This window comes from Lolium perenne, chromosome 6, assembly GCF_019359855.2.
Source record: "Lolium perenne isolate Kyuss_39 chromosome 6, Kyuss_2.0, whole genome shotgun sequence".
Classification (NCBI taxonomy): Eukaryota; Viridiplantae; Streptophyta; class Magnoliopsida; order Poales; family Poaceae; genus Lolium; species Lolium perenne.
The window spans coordinates 201,423,587-201,444,779 of record NC_067249.2 but is presented as its reverse complement, the minus strand read 5'-3'; the positions used below and the strand labels follow the sequence as shown (position 1 = coordinate 201,444,779).

Here is a 21,193-nt window from a genome sequence, read left to right as displayed (position 1 = left end):
ATTGCTGTCAAAGCTGAAAGCAACTAAAAAATGGATCCAAGTGGCGCTTACTATCTTCGGATTTTGGATCTATCCGGCAGCGGCGGCCTAGGAGCAATTGCTTCATTTGTAAAGACGGAAGTTGCAACTTGCGTTTTGTAATTGTAAGTTGGAAGTATGTAACCTATAGCAGGATGGTTAGGAGGATAGCGGTACCCTATGTCCACTAGAATTCAAATTGTGGGTTCAATACTTTGGTGTCTCGTAAAAAGGAATGTTTTTCCGATGGAAGATGAAGTTTTCGTCCATAGTGAGGTGTATGTGCGTGCTTTCATACAAGTGAGTGCATGTACGAAGCGTCTGCACCTTTCTGTATTTCGATAAAAAAGAATCCTGACAGACTTCATGTGTTGGATTTCGACGGAGACCGGGCAGAGTAGTTCTGTCAAGAAACTGGCGGTAGAATTTTCGAATCACTGGAGAATCTGACGAGCTGCTGGAGTTTTTACTGACGGGGCAGGTGAAGATCTGGGAGGCAACTCAGATGTGCCACCACCCTATCCCAGTGTACTCCATCCTGCAGGTTTTTGTCCCAGGTGCTGTCGACTTGCCCGGTAAAATTGGGTCCGTCCATCGCGCCCCAATCCACGCGGAGCGAGTGATGCTCAATCAATCAACCGGGTCCCCGGCACCGCCCCACAGCCACAGGTTCAGACCAATTCATCTCGTCTCGCCTTAACGAGCGAGCAGTGCGCAATTGCTCCCGTTCTGCAGCAGCAAGTGGCCACCTCTGAAACCATTACAATCTCAGTGTTGTCTGACCGACCAGGCAAATTGTCGCAGCAAATACGCCCGCCCATTCATGGCACAGCTAGCAATCGAGCTCTTCCCTGCCTGCAGATCCATGACATGCCAATGATGTGCAAGGTTGCAATCGCATCAGGTGTAGTATGACCATTGTGATCATGTAAGGGCCTGTGTGTGTAAAAATGCGCAGCTGGAAGTTGCAATAAAATGTGGTAAGTAGTTTATCTAAGTACCCCTGCTCAGAAGCTAAGTATCTACAATGAAGAATCTGGGCTTCTGTTCCGGAGCGAAACGTGATGATGACAACTGTGCAAAAAAATCGTCGGAATTCTCCTGCAGACCCCAGTTGCTGAGCTTCGTCTGAGGCACCGGTGGGCGGAGTATGGAGTATGTGCAGAAGACCTATTGCTCTACAGTAGGAATGGCAGTATCTACAGGGAAGATTTGTCGGCGATAGCGGATTGGACTTTGCTGATGAAGTCGTCGACGGGCATGGTGCCCATCTCCCCGCTGTGCCTGGACCTGATGGTGAGTGTCCTGGCTTCGACCTCTTTAGGACCGACAACCGCCATCAGCGGCACCTTCTGTGTCTCGGCATTCCTGATTAACTTTGGCAGGCGCTCGCCATGGCATACCTCCGCACGGATGCCTCTTGATTTCAGCTCTGAAGCCACCTCCTGGCAGTATTGCAGCTGAAAATATAAAAGGACGGTGTCATGGCTTTGTAATTAACGTTTAGAAGGCAAACATCTGGTGTATGTGTCCTGTAAGTATCTACTTCTTGAAAAAAGTTTCACAAGCATTCTTAGAACAAAAGTACAAGAAACGATATTTCAGTGGAACAGCAATTTTGACAAAATGTAATGTAATGTACACTCGTAAAAGAAACAGCGACTAGAATCAGGAAAGAGATTTGGTGCACATGGGCACCAGTGATCCCTTTTTAAAAAGGCAACTGAAAATCATATTTCTAAGTTTCAGAAAAATCTGAAAATAAATTATGATGTACCCAGTATTGTATTCCACAAACGTGTAAACTTTCAACTGGAAATAATTTGTATTTTGGGCTACACAAAAATAACAAATGTGTGGATCTGAGTATAGTGATTCAAATCTCCATAAAAGAATCTGACTTCGTCATTTTTGTGTAGCTCAGAAAACAAAACATTTGTAATTGACATTTTGTATGTTAGTGGGATTCATCATCAGCTCCTTTTTAGAAATATGTTCCATAATTTTTCTGAACAGATAAATATAATTTTTGAATGTTTTAATACGATGAGAGCAGTGGCGCCCAGGATTCAAAAGGACTTTTCGCTAGAATCAAGTAAAAATAATGATGTTGTATTTCCTTCGGTTATTTAGATATAATATAGTACTACCTCTGTCTATAAAAGGATGTCGAAAGTTTGTCTAAATTCAGATTTATCTAGACACTCTTTAGTGTAATACATCCGAACTTAGACAAATTTCTGACATCCTTTTATGGACCGAGGGAGTACCTTTCTTTGCTCGATGCTATGCACAAATCTAGTAAGTAGCAAATAATTTCCCATAATTTAACAACACGTGAAAGTATTGCAAAGTAAATGGAGCGAACCTCATTGTTTGTCACAGGTAGAATACGGGCTTGGGTTGGAGCAAGCCAAAGTGGAAAGTCGCCAGCGTAATTTTCAATTAGGATACCAAAAAAGCGCTCCAAAGACCCAAGGACAGCTCTATGAATCATGATAGGTCGCTTCTTCTCGCTATTTGAGTCGACATAAGTGATGTCAAACCGTTCAGGCAAATTGAAATCAACCTAAAATAGAGGAAAATCAATGGTGTTATATGGCATTTTCCTCAATGAAACCACAGATATACTTTTTATTCGTAGAAAGATATATGACTAACCTGCACAGTAGAACATTGCCATTTTCTTCCAAGAGCATCCTCAATCTTAAGATCGATTTTTGGACCATAAAAAGCACCTCCCCCTTCATCAACCGTGTACCCCCAACCTTTGTCATCTAGCGCGTCTTTCAGAGCAATTGTTGCCTTTTCCCATATGTCATCACTGCCAACAGATTTTTCTGGCCTGGTTGAAAGGTTTACCTCGTAACGCCGGAAGCCAAACTGCCCCAGTATTTCTTCAGTTAAATCAAGAACCCCTCTAATTTCATCTTTTATCTGGTCCTCGAGACAAAATATGTGGGCATCATCCTGCATAATTAACATATTTAAAGACAACACCAAGAACAGTTGATAAGGTATTTGCATGTTCTAAAAACTTGTTGCATCCACGAAGTGCAGCCTTGTTAGTAAATGTAGTAAGCTAATTTAACAAAATAACATATCTAGACTAAGATACAGAATTGGGCCGGGACTCAAAACTTCGACATTTTCTTTATAGGACACAAGAAAGGTGTCCCCTTGGAGTGCAAGTTAATGGCCAATGGCTTTGCTTAAGAATTCGTAATAGGTAGTATACAATTATGGAAAACAGTCCAGAGAAAAAGAAAACCTTCTTTGAAAATAACGTACAATATTTATCTGGTAACTGCGGGCAACAGGAGAACGTCATCATGCAATCAGGCGGAAAGTTATAAGAGAATCAGAATCAACGAAATACCTGTGTAAACCCTCTTACACGGAACAGCCCATGCAGAGCACCAGAGAGCTCATATCTGTAGACAGTTCCAAGCTCTGCTACTCTGATGGGTAGATCCCTGTATGAGTGTAGCTTTCTCTTGTATACCAAGATGTGGTAAGGGCAATTCATGGGCCGAAGTTGATATGGCTCATCTTCTACATCCATTTGGTTGTACATGTTCTCTTTGTAGAAATCTATGTGTCCACTAATCTTCCAGAGATCAGCCTTCGCAACATGTGGCGTGTACAGTAGATCATAACCACGCTGCAGGTGGATTTGTTTCCACGAATCTTCTAAGACGTGCCTTATAATAGCACCTTTTGGGTGCCAGAATACTAAACCCCCACCAGCATCTTCCTGTTAAATGTTCAGAGGCTACAGTCACTATTAATTGAAAAGGCTCACGGGCACACAACATACATGGTATATACAATTATACAGTACGCAGGTATGGATACCGATGCTAGAGTAACAGAGTTTACCCGATGCCAGATAGTTTGTTAGAATTGACACGGTGACAAGTTACAGAAAATACAGATGAAACATTAACAAATATTACTAGTTGGAGACATGCAGTCTGTTCGGTGCTAGGTCAATATTCGTATCCCATGGCACAACACTCCATTCTAGTATTTGGACTCAGAATGTTCGTATTCTACAAACTGGTATTGTTGGATAATAGGTGGATGGAAAAGCCAAGGCTATGATTGGTCTGGTAAGGAAATTTAGAAGTAAGATCCATACCTCTATAGAGAATAGATCAAGGTCCTGACCTAGTCGCCGATGATCTCTGCGCTTGGCCTCCTCCTTGAAGTGGATGTAAGCCTTCAGTTGATCTTCACTCTCCCATGCAGTCCCATATATTCTTTGTAGCATCTGATTCTTCTCATCACCTTTCCAGTAAGCACCAGCAACAGACTCGAGCTCAACAGCCTTCCTTTGTATTTTGCCAGTAGTCTCAACATGAGGGCCAGCACACAGATCCCACCACTCTTCTCCTGCATGACCCAACAAATTTGGCGGTCAGTACATAAATCCACCAACCAGTATTCAGCAACAAATAACAGGCAGCAACAATTACCAATGTGATAAATTGTGATGGGTTCTTCCTTAATTCTCTCCAAAATCTCCAGCTTATATGGCTCATTAAGCGCTTCGATCCTCTTTTGGGCCTCTTCCCTGGACACCTCCTCCCTCACCAGTGGGAGGTTCTTCCGGATGATCCGGTCCTACCAACATACCGTGGTAAACAAGTCAAATGATCCCTCCCTAACAACATACCGTGGTAAACAAGTCAAATGATCCCTCCCTAACACTTGAATCCAGTCCACTCAGGATGAAACTCAACTAATGGATGCTCACCATCTCCTTCTTGATCTTCTTGAGGTCCTTATCTGTCAGGGGTTCCATGTCGAAGTCGTAGTAGAATCCATTTTCTATCCAGGGTCCTATGGTCACTTTGGAGTTGGGGAACAGCTTCTGGACGGCCATGGCCATGACATGGGCACACTGCAACAGTGAGCACCCAACAGAAATTAACCAATACTGCCACTACTGACAATTTGGGACACTAACAAGACCGATCAGCCGAACACGAAATTAGCCAACAGCAGTCAGCACTACGCATCCAACTATAACAAACTGATTGATTCAAACAACGACATTGCAGTTTAAGCACTATATGGAAGAGGGGAAATGGAGGGTGGGAGAATTACGGTGTGGCGGATGCGGAGTAGGTTCTCGGAGGACTCGTTGGTGGGGAGCACGACCCGCGCCTCCTCCTCGACAGCTTCGCTCTGGGCTGCCTCGGCCGCTTCCGGTGCCGCCGGTGACGCGGTGGAGGAGGAGCGGACGACGGTGTGCGAGGGCCTAGAGGAGAAGAGGGACTTGAGTGGCGAGAACCTGTGCGAGAAGGCGGCGGCCGGAAAGCGGCGCGGCGAGGAGCGTATGGGGAGGAGAGAACGGAGCAAGGGAGCGGAGAGAGTCGCCATTGGGGCGGCGCCGAGGTCCGGGGCGAGCGTGTGGCGGGCGTTCTGGCCCTTGGCCCGTTGGTCGTTGGATATCCTCTCATCGTCTAGATGGAGCCGCCGTTCCTCAAATTACACTTCACACCCCTCAAATCGTTCCTTTCTGTTCAGATTAGTAAATCCAGATTTTGTTACTCGTTTTTTCGGTTAAAGTTTATCTTCGAATACATGTATACCCAATTCAATAAAATAGAGACCTTAGTATATAAATGCGCCAAATTTTTGTCAGATTTTCTTTGACAATTTGAAATCTTTTCTCGGATAGCGAGACCATATGCTTCCAGTTCAAAAATGGTTTTCCGTAGTATAGTCTCTGTTAGTGATTATAAGGTCTCCAGGTATTCCTAGATCGTGAATTTAACGAACATAACATGAATTATACTATACAAAAATTATGTCACCATAAGTAGAACATCAGCTTTTCTCATGATATATGTTTTGTAACATCTATCTGTTATTACGTTAGTTAAATTTACGACATAGGGATACCTGGAGGCCTTGTAATCCCTAACGGAGAGAGTACAGTGTATTGTATTTCACGACGTATTTTAGAGTTGAAGAGATATAAGATATGTAGAAGGAGATATAAGGCAAATTATGAAAAATGGGTCTAATAATATGTGGCAACTAATAAAGGCCAAGTAAGATGTAGCAACATATAAGTGCTCTTTTGATTCATGGGAAAAACAAAGACATATCAAAGAAGTAGAATTTAGATGTCATACCTAATTAAATTCTATGTAAAGAATTTTTTATAAGGTATGATCTAACATTTTTTCTATAAAATTGACACTACCAAGATTTCTATGGGATTAGTTCCTAGGGATATATTTCTATAAATCAGGCAGCTTTTATAGGAAAAAATAATAGGATCCAAATTCAATATAAATTCCATGAATCAAATAAGCCCTATAGAAAAACGCAATAAATTATCTTCCCAAGCACACAGCAAATTATCTTAACCTCCAAATGTTTGGAAGCAGAGCCGTATCCCACGCCATTGCATCTACTCATTTGGATGGATATTGAGCTCTTTTGATGTCTGGTGTAAAAACTATGCCATTGCCGTAAATTATCTAACCTCCAAATTCTATGAGACCTCTTTTGATGTCTGGTGTAAACACTATTTACGGAACTTGTCCAAATCGGTTCCCAGCAAACTATGGGATGAAGATGTAGAAGTTCACACGGCAAACATAAGCCGAAATTTCATCTACACAAGGCCTTGTTGAGGATGATTTCCTGCGTGATTCCATCCCATTTATACGAGAAGTGCCGACACCAAAGTTCATAATCAAAGGGCGTGTTTCAACCGGTTGCCAAAGGGTGAACATACCTAGACATTCCATCTACAAGATAATGACCCTGACAATTCACATGAATTTTGCAGGCAAGCTAACAAACGAACACTGTAACAGGTGGTCAGGAAGTTTATTTTGAATTCAGGGATGCAACCAACGAAAAAGAGCAAGGAAAAACTAAAATAAAATAAGCAGCCAAGAGTGCAGATCACATAACAATGATTATAAGATGATCACCTATCAAGTGCAAATAGGAAAGTAAAGGAACATTGGCAGCCAAAGCATTATCTACCAAGAAATTGCTAACGGCAAACAACAGATTGAATCAAAAAAACAAGCCAACCAGGAAAATGAGTGAACACCACCAGCTTAAACTTGACTTAACTCATTTGATCCGAGGACAATGTATGGAAGGAAAATTGCCCGATATGGTTCAGGGCACATACTCGAACTCAAACTCAACCCTAAGATAGTAATTGTCTGGGACTGCTGCCGCAACCTACGACAACCATTGGAGTTCGATGCCTCCACCAAAAACGAATGTTGGGAAAATCCACCCTCTACAGAAATTATTGCCTTTCAACGTTAAAAAGATAAAGTTCACCAGATCCTGAAAGGGCAGGACTGGGAACAGAGTTCTCTTGTTCGTCATCATTTCTCCCCATTTAGGCACCGCCTGAGCCGTACTTCTTGCCGAAGAAGAGGATCTGGAGCTGGTCGTAGCCGGAAAGCACACCAGCACCAGCAATGGCACGGAGGATGTTGGCACCAGCACCCTTGAAGAGAGACTTGGCACCCTCCTTCGCCAGGATCTGCTGGAAAGCATCGAACGAGCTCTTGTACTTGACAGCCTCACCAGAGGTCATCATCATCCTTCTGCGGACGGTGTCAATGGGGTAAGAGGCAAGACCCGCACCATTTGTGATCAACCAACCAAGAGCAAAGCTGGCAAAGAAGTTGTCCTGCAAACAGGTGAAGTTGGATAAGAATGTGCTCATAAGAGGCATTCAAAAGTAGAGATGGATAAGAATGTGTTCATAAGAGACGTGCCAAAGAAGATCTGAAGGGTGAGAGAAGTAGCAAACCTGGAGAGTGCCAGTGAGGAGAACTGGCTTCAGAGAGTCGTACAGACCAAAGTACAGACCACGGTAGACAATGATTCCAACACAAGAGATGTTGAATCCACGGTAAAGCCCAGCAATACCATCTGACTTGAGAGTCTTGCGGTAGACATCAACAAGGCCATTGAATTGCCTCTCACCTCCTCCCTTGGAGGCCTTGGCATCATTGGCCAGCCTTGTCCTAGCATAGTCAAGGGAGTACACGAAGAACAGCGAGGAAGCACCAGCAGCACCACCAGAAGCAAGGTTGCCAGCAAACCACTTCCAGTAACCATCTCTGTCCTTCTTGAAGTTGAACAGGCTCTTGAAGTAATCCTTGAAGGCAAAGTTCAGGGCCTACAGAACAGAACAAGAGAATGTTAGGCCACCAGAAATTTTTTGAAGGAAATTTTATACATATACAAGATACTGTATACATTTCAGCATTAAAGAATATGCAGTCATCTATGATTGATATTGATGCAAACTACATAAAACATGAACACTTGAACTAAACAATTTCACAGGCTAATGCTGTACCAGACATTTTGAAGTATATAAATAAATGCACGGTCAAGGTGTTCATAATAGTTAAATGATAGCATCAAAAGGTACAGAATGTATGCACGATATGGCAACAGAGGTTTAAATTTATAGTTGGATATTCTGATAATCAAACAAAACATTAGTGAGCATGTTCAAAGGCAAATGCAAAATATGCCATAGAAGACAAAATAAGAGATAGATACCTGGGTGGGGAAGTAACGGATAACATTGGCAGTGTTTCCTCTCCACAGTGAGCCAAAACCTTCATCCTTGATTGTGCGGCCAAAGCACTCACCAATACCCTTGTATGGCTCAGAGAGCCTGCCAGACTTGAGCATCTCATCCTGGTTCTGGATAAGAAGCTTGACACGCTCAATGGGAGCAGCAGCAGTCTTTGAAACTGCAGCAGACACTCCTCCCATGAGGAAATCGATGGCAAAGTTCTTGACACCCTTCTTCTCTTGTGGCGAGTTGGCAAAGATGGGAGAGGTCGACACCATGTTGCTGCCATTGAAGGACATAGTTGGAGCATAGATGCTCTGGGTCATGTAGCTGCTTGTGGTGAAGCGCCTGTCATTGGCTGACACAGAGGGGCACATGTTGCGGGCACGGACGACTCCAGAGAAGCTGGAGCCAAGGTGGAACTGTCCACCGAACTTCTGCACAACAGATGGCTGGTTGGCCCTGTCCGCCATTGTACTGTCCTGCAGAACCAAGAGATTAATACACTAATCAGTAAGGATGATTGATCCAGGTGAAATAGATAAAACTTAAATAATATCATAAACAAGGAGTGAATAAGACAAAATATAAATATCATGCATTTGACAGAGGGAAGCTAATGACACAATCCCTAGTTAGGTATCAATTAAACTAGTACAGATACAATGGTAATTTGATGAAACATAACAATTAACCATGATTAACTAAGCTCCTACGGGCATGAATAGCATAAACAGAATAAACTACCGATACAAGCATAACAGGACTACCACTAGTTCAATGAAGAAACAGGATAATGTACCCTTTTTAGTTACAAAAATACTAGTTATGAAACAAGGGAACAGTGAAAATTACACATATAGGATATACAGCTATGGCACCGTACATAATGAGCACAGGCAGTGCTAAGTGCACATTGAATTAGGCAAATTGACGAGCACAAATATCTAAATTAGAAGAGCACTGTAAGAAAACATTACATGTTACTAAACCAGAATTGTCTAATTCTTCAGCAATAATAATCGAATCGGAAGCAAACAGTACAGAAGTAGAAAACGTACTGGAAAACAAAATCAGGCGTGCACTCCTAAAAGGTGGGAAATGCCCAAACAGTTACGTTCGTGCTGTATAAGCTTAGGATCTACAAGATGAACCAGAGCATAATTCTACTAGCATCCAAAGCAAAAGGGGTGAAGGCACACTGGAAATGTTTCTGTTTCATGTCAATCTAAAAGACCAAACAAGTTCATCACGTTTTTGGACGGGATGAAAATCCGACAGATCACACACAAGACGGCAAAAAACAACACTAGATCCAACAGTCCGACACGACCTCCTTTGATCCAGATGCTAAACATCCACTACATGTCTAGCGGCTTCCCGATCTACAGATCCCGAAACAACGACGCGATCTATACAGGCTAAACAACCGTATACATCGAGAATGAAAAGGAAAAACGCGCATCTGAACATAAACGAACGGGATCTGACGAACAGAAGAACCGAAGAGCACACAAATAGCAGATCCAGCTTACCGGGAAGGAAACGAGCACGGATCTGAGCACTACCACCCTCGCCTAACACCACCAACGATCAAACGAAACGAAGGAAATGGATCTACGAGAGCAACGTCTACACAGATCTATATATACACACCACGGACCCGAGAAAAAACAATAGCGCGGCCACAAATAGACAGATCGAGAGCGGGGAAGCCGAGAGGCTGCCATGCACGGGCGGACGGGGGAACTCACCCTTCGGAAGCGGAGGCTGAGGCGATGGGGGTGGTGCTCGGCGGCTCCGCTCCTTCCGGTCTTCAGCGAGAGAGGACTGGCGAGGCGGAGCGGGGGAGGGCGAATATAAGAGGGACGGCTAGGGTTTCTGGGATGCGTGCCTTTTTATCTTCGCCCTCCCCTGGAGCCTAGCGGGTCGGGTCGCCCGTTACGCCGCTGCGGCCGCGCTGGCGGTGTGCGGGTGGGAGGGATCCCGATCTGGACCGTCGATCTGGGCGCGGTTGGTGGATCGGCGGAGGTGGGCCACGTGGGTGGGGGCAGGTCGTTCCGGTCCGGGTGTTTCGGCTCGGTCCAATGGAGACGTGCGAACGCTGACGTGGCGCGCGTTGGTTGGTGGTCCGAGAAGGAGGGTGCAAAAAATGACGGGAAGAGTCGTGTTTGGACTTTGGAGGGTCAGATCGGGCCAGCCGGTGGTGTGGGAATGAGAACATGGGCTCGTGGGGAACGTGCAAGTGGGTTGGGAAAAAGTTTGGAATATCGCGGCCTCTTCTTTTCTGCTGCCCCTTTGGAATGGTCAGCTAGGCTGTACCACAGGCCCTTATCCGTCTCCCACCTCTCGTCTCCCACCTCTCCTCTTCCTGGTCTTATCCGCTCCGGGCCGGCAGGCCCCTCCCCTCCTCTTCTCCGGCGGAGGCCGGCGTTGAGTCTGGGCGAGGGTCCCTCCCCCATGTATAGCAGTAGATAGGTTGTAGTCTAGGTTTCTTTGTGCCTTAGTGCCGTCTGGCTTCATGCCTTGGGGAGTTTCACCGGCTGGGCGCTCAAAGCCGCCGTCGTCGGCGGTGGTGGAGGTGGGGCCGCCGGCCATCGTGCTCGGGAGGTTGGGGCCGTTGATGGCGGGCGTCTCTTCCTCTCGATCCTCTTCGTAATAAGCCCGGGATGCGGCCGGATACGCCGGTCTCCCTCTGTTCTGGTTGCCGCGGTGGTTACCAAAAGAGGACTCCGACGTTTTCCGGCGACATCTTGCCCCAGAGGTGCTTTGCTGCTACTGCAGGCAGCTTTCTTCGTGCGGAACACATGGCGCCCAAGCTTGGCGTCGTGATCATCGGCCGGAAGGGCGGCCCGTCTTCAACCTCCAGCTCGGAGGCCTCTTCTCGAATCGGTTGCAGGAGCTCGACGCTGCGACGCCATCAAGTGGTTTGTCCCCGGTGGTATCGTGGTGGCCTGCAGCTTTGGTTCATCGTCGGAGCGGAGTTTCCGAGCGCACTGCTCTCAGACCTCGGCGGCGACGCCTTGAGGTCACCGACGATTCGTGGCGGAGGTACCCAGGGACCCGATTGCGTTTTATCTTTTTGTTCCAGGGTGCTTTTTGTAATATCGAGGGCCCTTTCTTCAAATAATAGGTTCTTAGTGCGAGTGTTGTTTAAGGGGCCTTCTTGTAATATGTACCTGCCACGTTTTATTTAATGCAGTCCTCTCGGGTCTTCCAGACCCGTGACTTTGTTCAAAAAAAAAAAAAAAAAAAAAAAGCTAGGCTGTACCGCTGCGTGTAGCTCAATCATATCCTTTGTTTATACGATTCTGCTGTATATAATTTTTCCTCTTGAAAAGAAAGTTTGCTCACACTTTTCGTCTCTCTTTTTCTAGAATCGGTGTCACCCGTTCTTGTGGTGCAGGCGAGTCTCCATCGTCCATTGTTAGACTCAAAGGTCATTTTGCACGATGGGTGGCTCTGGTGTGGAAGGGCGATTTGTATTTGTAAATCCAAGGTGCCTGTTGCAAAATAGAGGTGTTCCATTTGGGGTTTGACCCGTCGTTTTTATACAGTTGACGCCTGATGTGCATAAAAAAAAAGTACTCCTCTAAATCGTTAAATTGATCAATATAATATGGATTATGCAACGAAAAAGTGCTTTTGGCTCCCAAGCTCCAGTGCTCTCGTCATTTTTAAAAAATATATATATAATGTTTATAAGTTATTTTTAAAAATCTGAAAAATAATTCTGGAGATTGTCAGTGATACATCTCGCAATCATGCAAAATCTTGACCCAAGATTCTTTTTACTTTGTGCTAGACAAAAATAATAAAATCTGACATGTTTTTTGAGATTGGAAAATGACTACTCACATCCGCGCTTTTGTCATTTTTGTGTAGCTTAAAATATAAAGTATTTGAGATTTATATTTTACACGTTTGTGGGATAATGCAATACATAAATTATATATCATTGGAAAGTAGAACATCTAAATTTCCTAATGATATGTAGTAAATTTATTATGTAATATATATTTTGTATTACGTTGGTGAAATTTACAGCCCAGAAATACGATCACGGCATGTAAGCCGGAACGGATGTAGTAAAATAAATTAATACAAGGCGGAAAAAAATGCCCAGGTTATTAGTTAAGAAGAAAATAATGACATGTTTATTTATCGGGAGACCGGACGAAAACCGATACAGATATACCGACACGAACCCTCCCAACACAAAACAGCGTAACCACAATCCCTAACATCAAAAACATAAAAGAACCCTCAATGAACACCCCAACAAAAAATCAATGGGCAACACCAAAGCCAACCGTAGATCATCCACCAAGCTGTTGCATGCGCCTTTCCTATGGCGCCACTCTTCTTCTCCTTTACAAAGAGAACCTCGGCATTATGTGCCGGTGGGTGTGGAATGCGCGCAGAAGCCACATCCAATTACCTTGAAGATCTCAAGTTCGTCGGCAAGTTGACAGTGAGAATACCAACCAGGTAGTCCCATAACAAACAAAAAAGCCCAAACGACAATGCAGGTCCATAATCGAGTTGTGGTTGTTTCCCATAGTAGGGCTTGCACAAAAATTACCTTCGAACGAACAAGACACCACAAATTAATACTTGTGATAGAAAGACAAGCTCATCTCAAGCTTCTTCTAGATCTTTTTGGCACGATTTATTACCATCTCAACCTCAATATTTACTCTTAAAGTCGGTCTCTAGTTTGTAGACAAACTCTGCATATCAACACAAGCTTTTCGGCATGTTTTATCCTTGCTCATGCTCACCTATGAAACTTTATAGGAGGTAACTGATTCCACGCTTGGCGGGAAAGCTTATTTCATATGAGCTCTCTCTGGAGAAAAAAATGTGACGTGCTAGCGTGGGTAATACTGTCAATCAATTTAAGCAAGGGGCGAGGATGTCACATGTGTTAGTTTTTCAAAGAACTTGAACATCCCAAAAGAAAATCGGGAAAACCAATGAAAGAGATCTACACCCGCCAATGGAGATCTTGGTGGAATGTTGAGGGAAGGAGATTCTAAGTATTTGCCCCATATTCCATATATGCAGGGAGTTGGAAAAAACCAGCATGCAGACATACATTGCTAAACAAAACCAGGACCTTTGAAGGTAGAAATTGAAACCAGTTGATGTGAGCATTTCCCTTCGCGTAACCAACATTAGACTACCTCCTCCGACCCAACTAGGGGCCTATGAAGATTGCCCAACAATCAAGGTGGGCATATACGTTGGTTCCAGAGAAGAAGACTTATCCAAAGAAGTATTCTTAACGAACAAGGCAAGAAGACTCTATACAAGGAAAGATTAGAATAGATCTCTTTGTAACCTAGTCGAGTCCGGACAGAACTCTCGGGACCTGGCCTACTATATAAAGGCCAGGAGAGGGTCTGCCGAGACACAACTTCAACACATAGATCCACCGTAAGTCAGAGCTACAACCCTAGAACTTTAGCCTATCGACGAGACAACCACCACAGCCTGTCAGCTATTGTAACCCGATATATTCGGTAATCAAGATAAGATAAGCAGGAAGTAAGAGTTTTATCTCATCTAGGGCCTCGAACCTGGTTAAATCTCTCTCCCCGTTTGTTTGGTATCCGATGTCTCGTGTCAGCCTGCAGGATTCCGTCAATCATAAGCCCCTCATGGTGGGAATTTCCGGGGAGCACCCTCGTCATTTGGCGCCATCTGTGGGAACCCTGTCGGTACAAGGCACATCATCCTCTGCTCCAGTCACATCAGTTGCGTTCTTGCTGACATCACCAACACCATCATCACCAACACGTTCAGGCTCAAGGGACCTGATTTGTTGCGGATCCTTCGAGTTCACTCCACGCAACAACGCGTCGCTGTAGCGTGTATACACACGTCCGTTGGGAACCCCAAGAGGAAGGTGTGATGCGTATAGAAACAAGTTTTCCCTCAGTAAGAAACCAAGGTTATCGAACCAGTAGGAGCCAAGAAGCACGTTGAAGGTTGATGGCGGCGGAGTGTAGTGCGGCGCAACACCAGGGATTCCGGCGCCAACGTGGAACCTGCACAACATAACCAAATTACTTTGCCCCAACGTGACAGTGAGGTTGTCAATCTCACCGGCTTGCTGTAACAAAGGATTAGATGTATAGTGTGGAAGATGATGTTTGCAGAAAACAGTAGAACAAGTATTGCAGTAGATTGTATTCGATGTAAAAGAATGGACCGGGGTCCACAGTTCACTAGAGGTGTCTCTCCCATAAGAAATAGCATATTGGGTGAACAAATTACAGTTGGGCAATTGACAAATAAAGAGAGCATAACAATGCACATACATGTTATGATGAGTAGTGTGAGATTTAATTGGGCATTACGACAAAGTACATAGACCGCTATCCAGCATGCATTTATGCCTAAAAAGTCCACCTTCAGGTTATCATCCGAACCCCCTCCAGTATTAAGTTGCAAACAACAGACAATTGCATTAAGTATGGTGCGTAATATAATCAACAAATACATCCTTAGATATAGAATTGATGTTTTATCCCTAGTGGCAACAGCACATCCACAACCTTAGAGGTTGCTGTCACTCCCCCAGATTCAATGGAGGCATGAACCCACTATCGAGCATAAATACTCCCTCTTGGAGTTACAAGCAATGACTTGGCCAGAGCCTCTACTAGCAACGGAGAGCATGCAAGATCATAAACAACACATAGATAGATTGATAATCAACATAGCATAGTATTCATTATTCATCGGATCCCAACAAACGCACATGTAGCTTTACAGATAGATGATCTTGATCATGTTAGGCAGCTCACAAGATCTAACAATGATAGCACAATGGGGAGAAGACGACCATCTAGCTACTGCTATGGACCCATAGTCCAGGGGTGAACTACTCACTCATCAATCTGGAGGCGACCATGGCGGTGTAGAGTCCTCCGGGAGATGATTCCCCTCTCCGGCAGGGTGCCGGAGGCGATCTCCTGAATCCCCCGAGATGGGATTGGCGGCGGCGGCGTCTCTGGAAGGTTTTCCGTATCGTGGCTCTCGGGTACTGGAACTATCTTCGACGAAGGCTTAAGTAGGCGGAAGGGCGGAGTCGGGAGGCTCACGGGGGCCCCACACCACAGGGCCGCGCGGCCAGGGTCCAGGCCGCGCCGCCCTAGTGTGGCGGCGCCCCGTGGCCCCACTTCGTCTCCCCCTAGGTCTTCTGGAAGCTTCGTGGAAAAATAGGACCCTGTGCGTTGATTTTGTCCAATTCCGAGAATATTTCCTTTGTAGGATTTCTGAAACCAAAAACAGCAGAAAACATCAACTGGCTCTTCGGCATCTCGTTAATAGGTTAGTGCCGGAAAATGCATAATAATGACATATAATGTGTATAAAACATGTGAGTATCATCATAAAAGTAGCATGGAACATAAGAAATTATAGATACGTTTCAGACGTATCAAGCATCCCCAAGCTTAGTTCCTACTCGTCCCGAGTAGGTAAACGATAACAAAGATAATTTCTTAAGTGACAATGCTACCAACATAATCTTGATCAATACTATTGTAAGCACATGTAATGAATGCAGCGATTTGAAACAATGGTAAATGTAATGAGTAAACAATTGAATCATGTAGCAAAGACTTTTCATGAATAGTACTTTCAAGACAAGCATCAATAAGTCTTGCATAAGAGTTAACTCATAAAGCAATAGTTTCATAGTAAAGGTATTGAAGCAACACAAAGGAAGATTAAGTTTCAGCGGTTGCTTTCAACTTGTAACATGTATATCTTATGGATATTGTCAACATAAAGTAATATAATAAGTGCAATATGCAAGTATGTAGGAATCAATGCACAGTTAACACAAGTGTTTGCTTTTTGAGATAGAAGAAAATGGGTAAACTGACTCAACAATGAAAGTAGAAGAAAGGCCCTTCGCAGAGGGAAGCATTGATTGCTATATTTGTGCTAGAGATTTTATTTTGAAAACAAGAAACAATTTTGTCAACAATAGTAGTAAAGCATATGTGTTATGTAAATTATATCCTACAAGTTGCAAGCCTCATGCATAGTATACCAATAGTGCCCGCACCTTGTCCTAATTAGCTTGGATTTACATGGATTATCATAGCATAGCATATGTTTTAACCAAGTGTCACAATGGGGTACCTCTATGCCGCCTGTACAAAGGTCTAAGGAGAAAGCTCGCATTGGATTTTTCGCTTTTGATTATTCTCAACTTAGACATCCATACCGGGACAACATAGACAACAGATAATGGACTCCTCTTTAATGCTTAAGCATTCAACAACAAATAATATTCTCATAAGAGATTGAGGTTTGTTGTCCAAACTGAAACTTCCACCATGGATCATGGCTTTAGTTAGCGGCTCAATGTTCTTTTCTAACAATATGCATACTCAAACCATTTGATCATGATAAATCACCCTTACTTCAGACAAGACGAACATGCATAGAAACTCACATGATATTCAACAAAGAAATAGTTGATGGCGTCCCCAGGAACATGGTTATCGCACAACAAGCAACGTATAAGAGATAAGACACATAAGTACATATTCAATACCACGATAGTTTTTAGGCTATTTGTCCCATGAGCTATATATTGCAAAGATAAAGAATGGAAATTTTAAAGGTAGCACTCAAGCAATTTACTTTGGAATGGCGAAGAAATACCATGTAGTAGGTAGGTATGGTGGACACAAGTGGCATAGTGTTTGGCTCAAGGATTATGGATGCATGAGAAGTATTCCCTCTCGATACAAGGTTTAGGCTAGCAAGGTTGTTTAAAGCAAACACAAGTATGAACCGGTACAGCAAAACTCACATAAAAGACATATTGAAAGCATTATAAGACTCTATACCGTCTTCCTTGTTGTTCGACTCTTACTAGAAAATATCTAGACCTTAGAGAGACCAATTATGCAAACCAAATTTTAGCAAGCTCTATGTATTTCTTCATTAATAGGTGCAAAGTACATGATGCAAGAGCTTAAACATGATCACAACAATTGCCAAGTATCACATTATTCAAGATATTATACCAATTACCACATGTAGCATTTTCCGTTTCCAACCATATAACAATTAACGAAGCAGTTCAACCTTCGCCATGAATATTATGAGTAAAGCCTAAGGACATACATGTCCATATGCAACAGCGGAGCGTGTCTCTCTCCCACACAATGAATGCTAGGATCCAACTTTATTCAACCAAAACAAAAAACAAAAACAAACAGACGCTCCAAGTAAAGCACATAAGATGTGATGGAATAAAAATATAGTTTCACTAGAGGAACCTGATAATGTTGTCGATGAAGAAGGGGATGCCTTGGGCATCCCCAAGCTTAGACGCTTGAGTCTTCTTGAAATATGCAGGGGTGAACCACGGGGGCATCCCCAAGCTTAGAGCTTTCACTCTCCTTGATCATATTGTATCATCCTCCTCTCTTGACCCTTGAAAACTTCCTCCACACCAAACTTAAAACAAACTCATTAGAGGGTTAGTGCATAACCAAAAATTTCACATGTTCAGAGGTGACACAATCATTCTTAACACTTCTGGACATTGCACAAAGCTACTGAAAGTTAATGGAACAAAGAAATCCATCTAACATAGCAAAACATGCAATGTGAAATAAAAGGCAGAATCTGTCAAAACAGAACAGTCTGTAAAGACGTATTTTTAAGAGGCACCAGACTTGCTCAAATGAGAAAACTCAAAACTAATGAAAGTTGCGTACATATCTGAGGATCACGCACGTAAATTTGCATAATTTTCTGAGTTACCTACAGAGAATTCAACCCAAATTCGTGACAGCAAGAAAATCTGTTTCTGCGCAGTAATCCAAATCTAGTATCATCCTTCGATTAGAGACTTTACTTGGCACAACAATGCAATAAAACTAAGATAAGGAGAGGTTGCTACAGTAGTAACAACTTCCAAGACTCAAATATAAAATAAAAATACTGTAGTAAAATGATGGGTTGTCTCCCATAAGCGCTTTTCTTTAACGCCTTTCAGCTAGGCGCAGAAAGTGTGTATCAAGTGTTATCAAGAGATGAAACATCAACATCATAATTTGTTCTAATAATAGAATCAAAAGGTAACTTCATTCTCTTTCTAGGGAAGTGTTCCATACCTTTCTTGAGAGGAAATTGATATTTAATATTACCTTCCTTCATATCAATGGTAGCACCAACAGTTCGAAGAAAAGGTCTTCCCAATATGATGGGACAAGATGAATTGCATTCAATATCCAAGACAACAAAATCAACGGGGACAAGGTTATTGTTAACCATAATACGAACATTATCAACTTTTCCCAAAGGTTTCTTTGTAGAGTTATCAACAAGATTAACATCCAAATAACAATTTTTCAATGGTGGCAAGTCAAGCATATTATAGATTTTCTTAGGCATAACAGAAATACTTGCACCAAGATCACACAAAGCATTACAATTAAAATCATTGACCCTCATCTTAATGATGGGCTCCCAACCATCTTCTAACTTCCTAGGAATAGAAGTTTCAAGTTTTAGTTTCTCTTCTCTAGCTTTTATGAGAGCATTTGTAATATGTTTTGTAAAGGCCAAATTTATAGCACTAGCATTAGGACTCTTAGCAAGTTTTTGTAAGAACTTTATAACTTTAGAGATGTGGCAATCATCAAAATATAAACCATTATGATCTAAAGCAATGGGATCATTGTCCCCAATGTTGGAAAAAAATTCAGCAGTTTTATCACAGTAGCTTTCAAATAGCTTTAGCAGCTTTTAGCAGCTTTGTGCAGTTTTGCTCGCTTTACATTAGGAGTAGAAACATTGCTAACACCAATTATTTTATCATTGATAGTAGGAGGTGCAGCAACATGTGGAGCATTAGCATTACTAGTGGTGGTAATAGTCCAAACTTTAGCTACATTATTCTCTTTAGCTAGTTTTTCATTTTCTTCTCTTTCCCACCTAGCATGCAGTTCAGCCATTAATCTTATATTCTCATTAATTCTAACTTGGATGGAATTTGCAGTAGTAACAATTTTATTTTCATTATCCATATTAGGCATAACTTTCAATTTCAAAAGATCAACATCAGCAGCAAGACTATCAACTTTAGAAGCAAGTATATCAATTTTCCCAAGGTTTTCTTCAACAGATTTGTTAAAAGCAGTTTGTGTACTAATAAATTCTTTAAGCATGGCTTCAAGTCCAGGGGGTGTATTCCTATTATTGTTGTAAGAATTCCCATAAGACTTACCATAACCGTTACCATTATTATAAGGATATGGCCTATAGTTGTTACTAGAATTGTTCCGATAAGCATTGTTGTTGAAATTATTATTTTTAATGAAGTTCAGATCAACATGTTCTTCTTGGGCAACCAATGAAGCTAAAGGAACATTATTAGGATCAACATTAGTCCTACCATTCACAAGCATAGACATAATAGCATCAATCTTATCACTCAAGGAAGAGGTTTCTTCAACAGAATTTACCTTCTTACCTTGTGGAGCTCTTTCCGTGTGCCATTCAGAGTAATTTATCATCATATCATTTGTTGCCACCCCCAAAGTGATGTACATAAAGGTACCTCCAGCAGCTGAATCCAATAGGTTCCATGAAGAAAAATTCAATCCTGCATAAAAGGTTTGGATGATCATCCAAGTAGTCGGTCCATGGGTTGGGCAATTTTTAACCAAAGATTTCATTCTTTCCCATGCTTGTGCAACATGCTCAGTATCTAATTGCTTAAAATTCATTATGCTACTTCTTAAAGAGATAATTTTAGCAGGAGGATAATATCTACCAATGAAAGCATCCATACATTTAGTCCATGAATCAATACTATTCTTAGGCAAAGATAGCAACCAATCTTTAGCTCTTCCTCTTAATGAGAAAGGAAACAATTTTAACTTTATAATGTCACCATCTACATCCTTATACTTTTGCATTTCACATAGTTCAACAAAATTATTAAGATGGGCAGCAGCATCATCAGAACTAACACCAGAAAATTGCTCTCTCATAACAAGATCCGGTAAAGCAGGTTTAATTTCATAGAATTCTACTGTAGTAGCAGGTGGAGCAATAGGTGTGCATAAGAAATCATTATTATTTGTGTTTGTGAAGTCACACAACTTAGTATTTTTAGGAGTATTCATTTTAGCAATAGTAAATAAAGTAAACTAGATAGAGTAAATGCAAGTAACTAATTTTTTTTGTGTTTTTAATATGGCAAACAAGATAGTAAATAAAGTAAAACTAGCAACTAATTTTTTGTGTTTTATTTTAGTGCAGCAAACAAAGTAGTAAATAAAAGTAAAGCAAGACAAAAACAAAGTAAAGAGATTGGAGGTGGAGACTCCCCTTGCAGCGTGTCTTGATCTCCCCGGCAACGGCGCCAGAAAAAGAGCTTGATAGCGTGTATACACACGTCCATTGGGAACCCCAAGAGGAAGGTGTGATGCGTATGGAAGCAAGTTTTCCCTCAGTAAGAAACCAAGGTTATCGAACCAGTAGCAGCCAAGAAGCACGTTGAAGGTTGATGGCGGCAGAGTGTAG

The 21,193-nt window shown here is 42.5% G+C and overlaps 2 protein-coding genes and 1 long non-coding RNA gene across 4 annotated transcripts; 1 reads left to right on the top strand and 2 right to left on the bottom strand.

Moving 5' to 3' along the window:
* Positions 1 to 963: 963 nt before the first annotated feature.
* LOC127306396 (threonine--tRNA ligase, chloroplastic/mitochondrial 2) lies at positions 964 to 5,483 on the bottom strand. The gene is made up of 8 exons (XM_051337028.2): positions 5,134 to 5,483; positions 4,781 to 4,927; positions 4,500 to 4,647; positions 4,163 to 4,416; positions 3,398 to 3,775; positions 2,680 to 2,988; positions 2,387 to 2,587; positions 964 to 1,478 (listed from the first exon to the last, which is right to left on the bottom strand). Exons 1-8 carry the CDS (start codon positions 5,407 to 5,409, stop codon positions 1,218 to 1,220), a joined length of 1,974 nt encoding a protein of 657 aa, XP_051192988.1. The 5' UTR covers positions 5,410 to 5,483; the 3' UTR covers positions 964 to 1,217.
* A 1,614-nt stretch (positions 5,484 to 7,097) lies between these two features.
* Positions 7,098 to 10,521, bottom strand: LOC127306397 (ADP,ATP carrier protein 1, mitochondrial). Of its 2 annotated transcripts, none has more exons than XM_051337030.2 (4): positions 10,369 to 10,521; positions 8,596 to 9,096; positions 7,832 to 8,203; positions 7,098 to 7,708 (listed from the first exon to the last, which is right to left on the bottom strand). In XM_051337030.2, exons 2-4 carry the CDS (start codon positions 9,085 to 9,087, stop codon positions 7,412 to 7,414), a joined length of 1,161 nt encoding a protein of 386 aa, XP_051192990.1. In that variant the 5' UTR covers positions 9,088 to 9,096; positions 10,369 to 10,521; the 3' UTR covers positions 7,098 to 7,411. The 2 variants fall into 2 exon arrangements, with proteins under 2 accessions (XP_051192990.1, XP_051192991.1); XM_051337031.2 differs by lacking the exon at positions 10,369 to 10,521 and adding an exon at positions 10,150 to 10,255.
* LOC139832881 (uncharacterized) lies at positions 10,516 to 11,978 on the top strand. The gene is made up of 2 exons (XR_011747555.1): positions 10,516 to 10,929; positions 11,879 to 11,978. It is a non-coding gene; the product is annotated as an uncharacterized lncRNA (long non-coding RNA).
* The last annotated feature ends 9,215 nt before the right edge of the window (positions 11,979 to 21,193 follow it).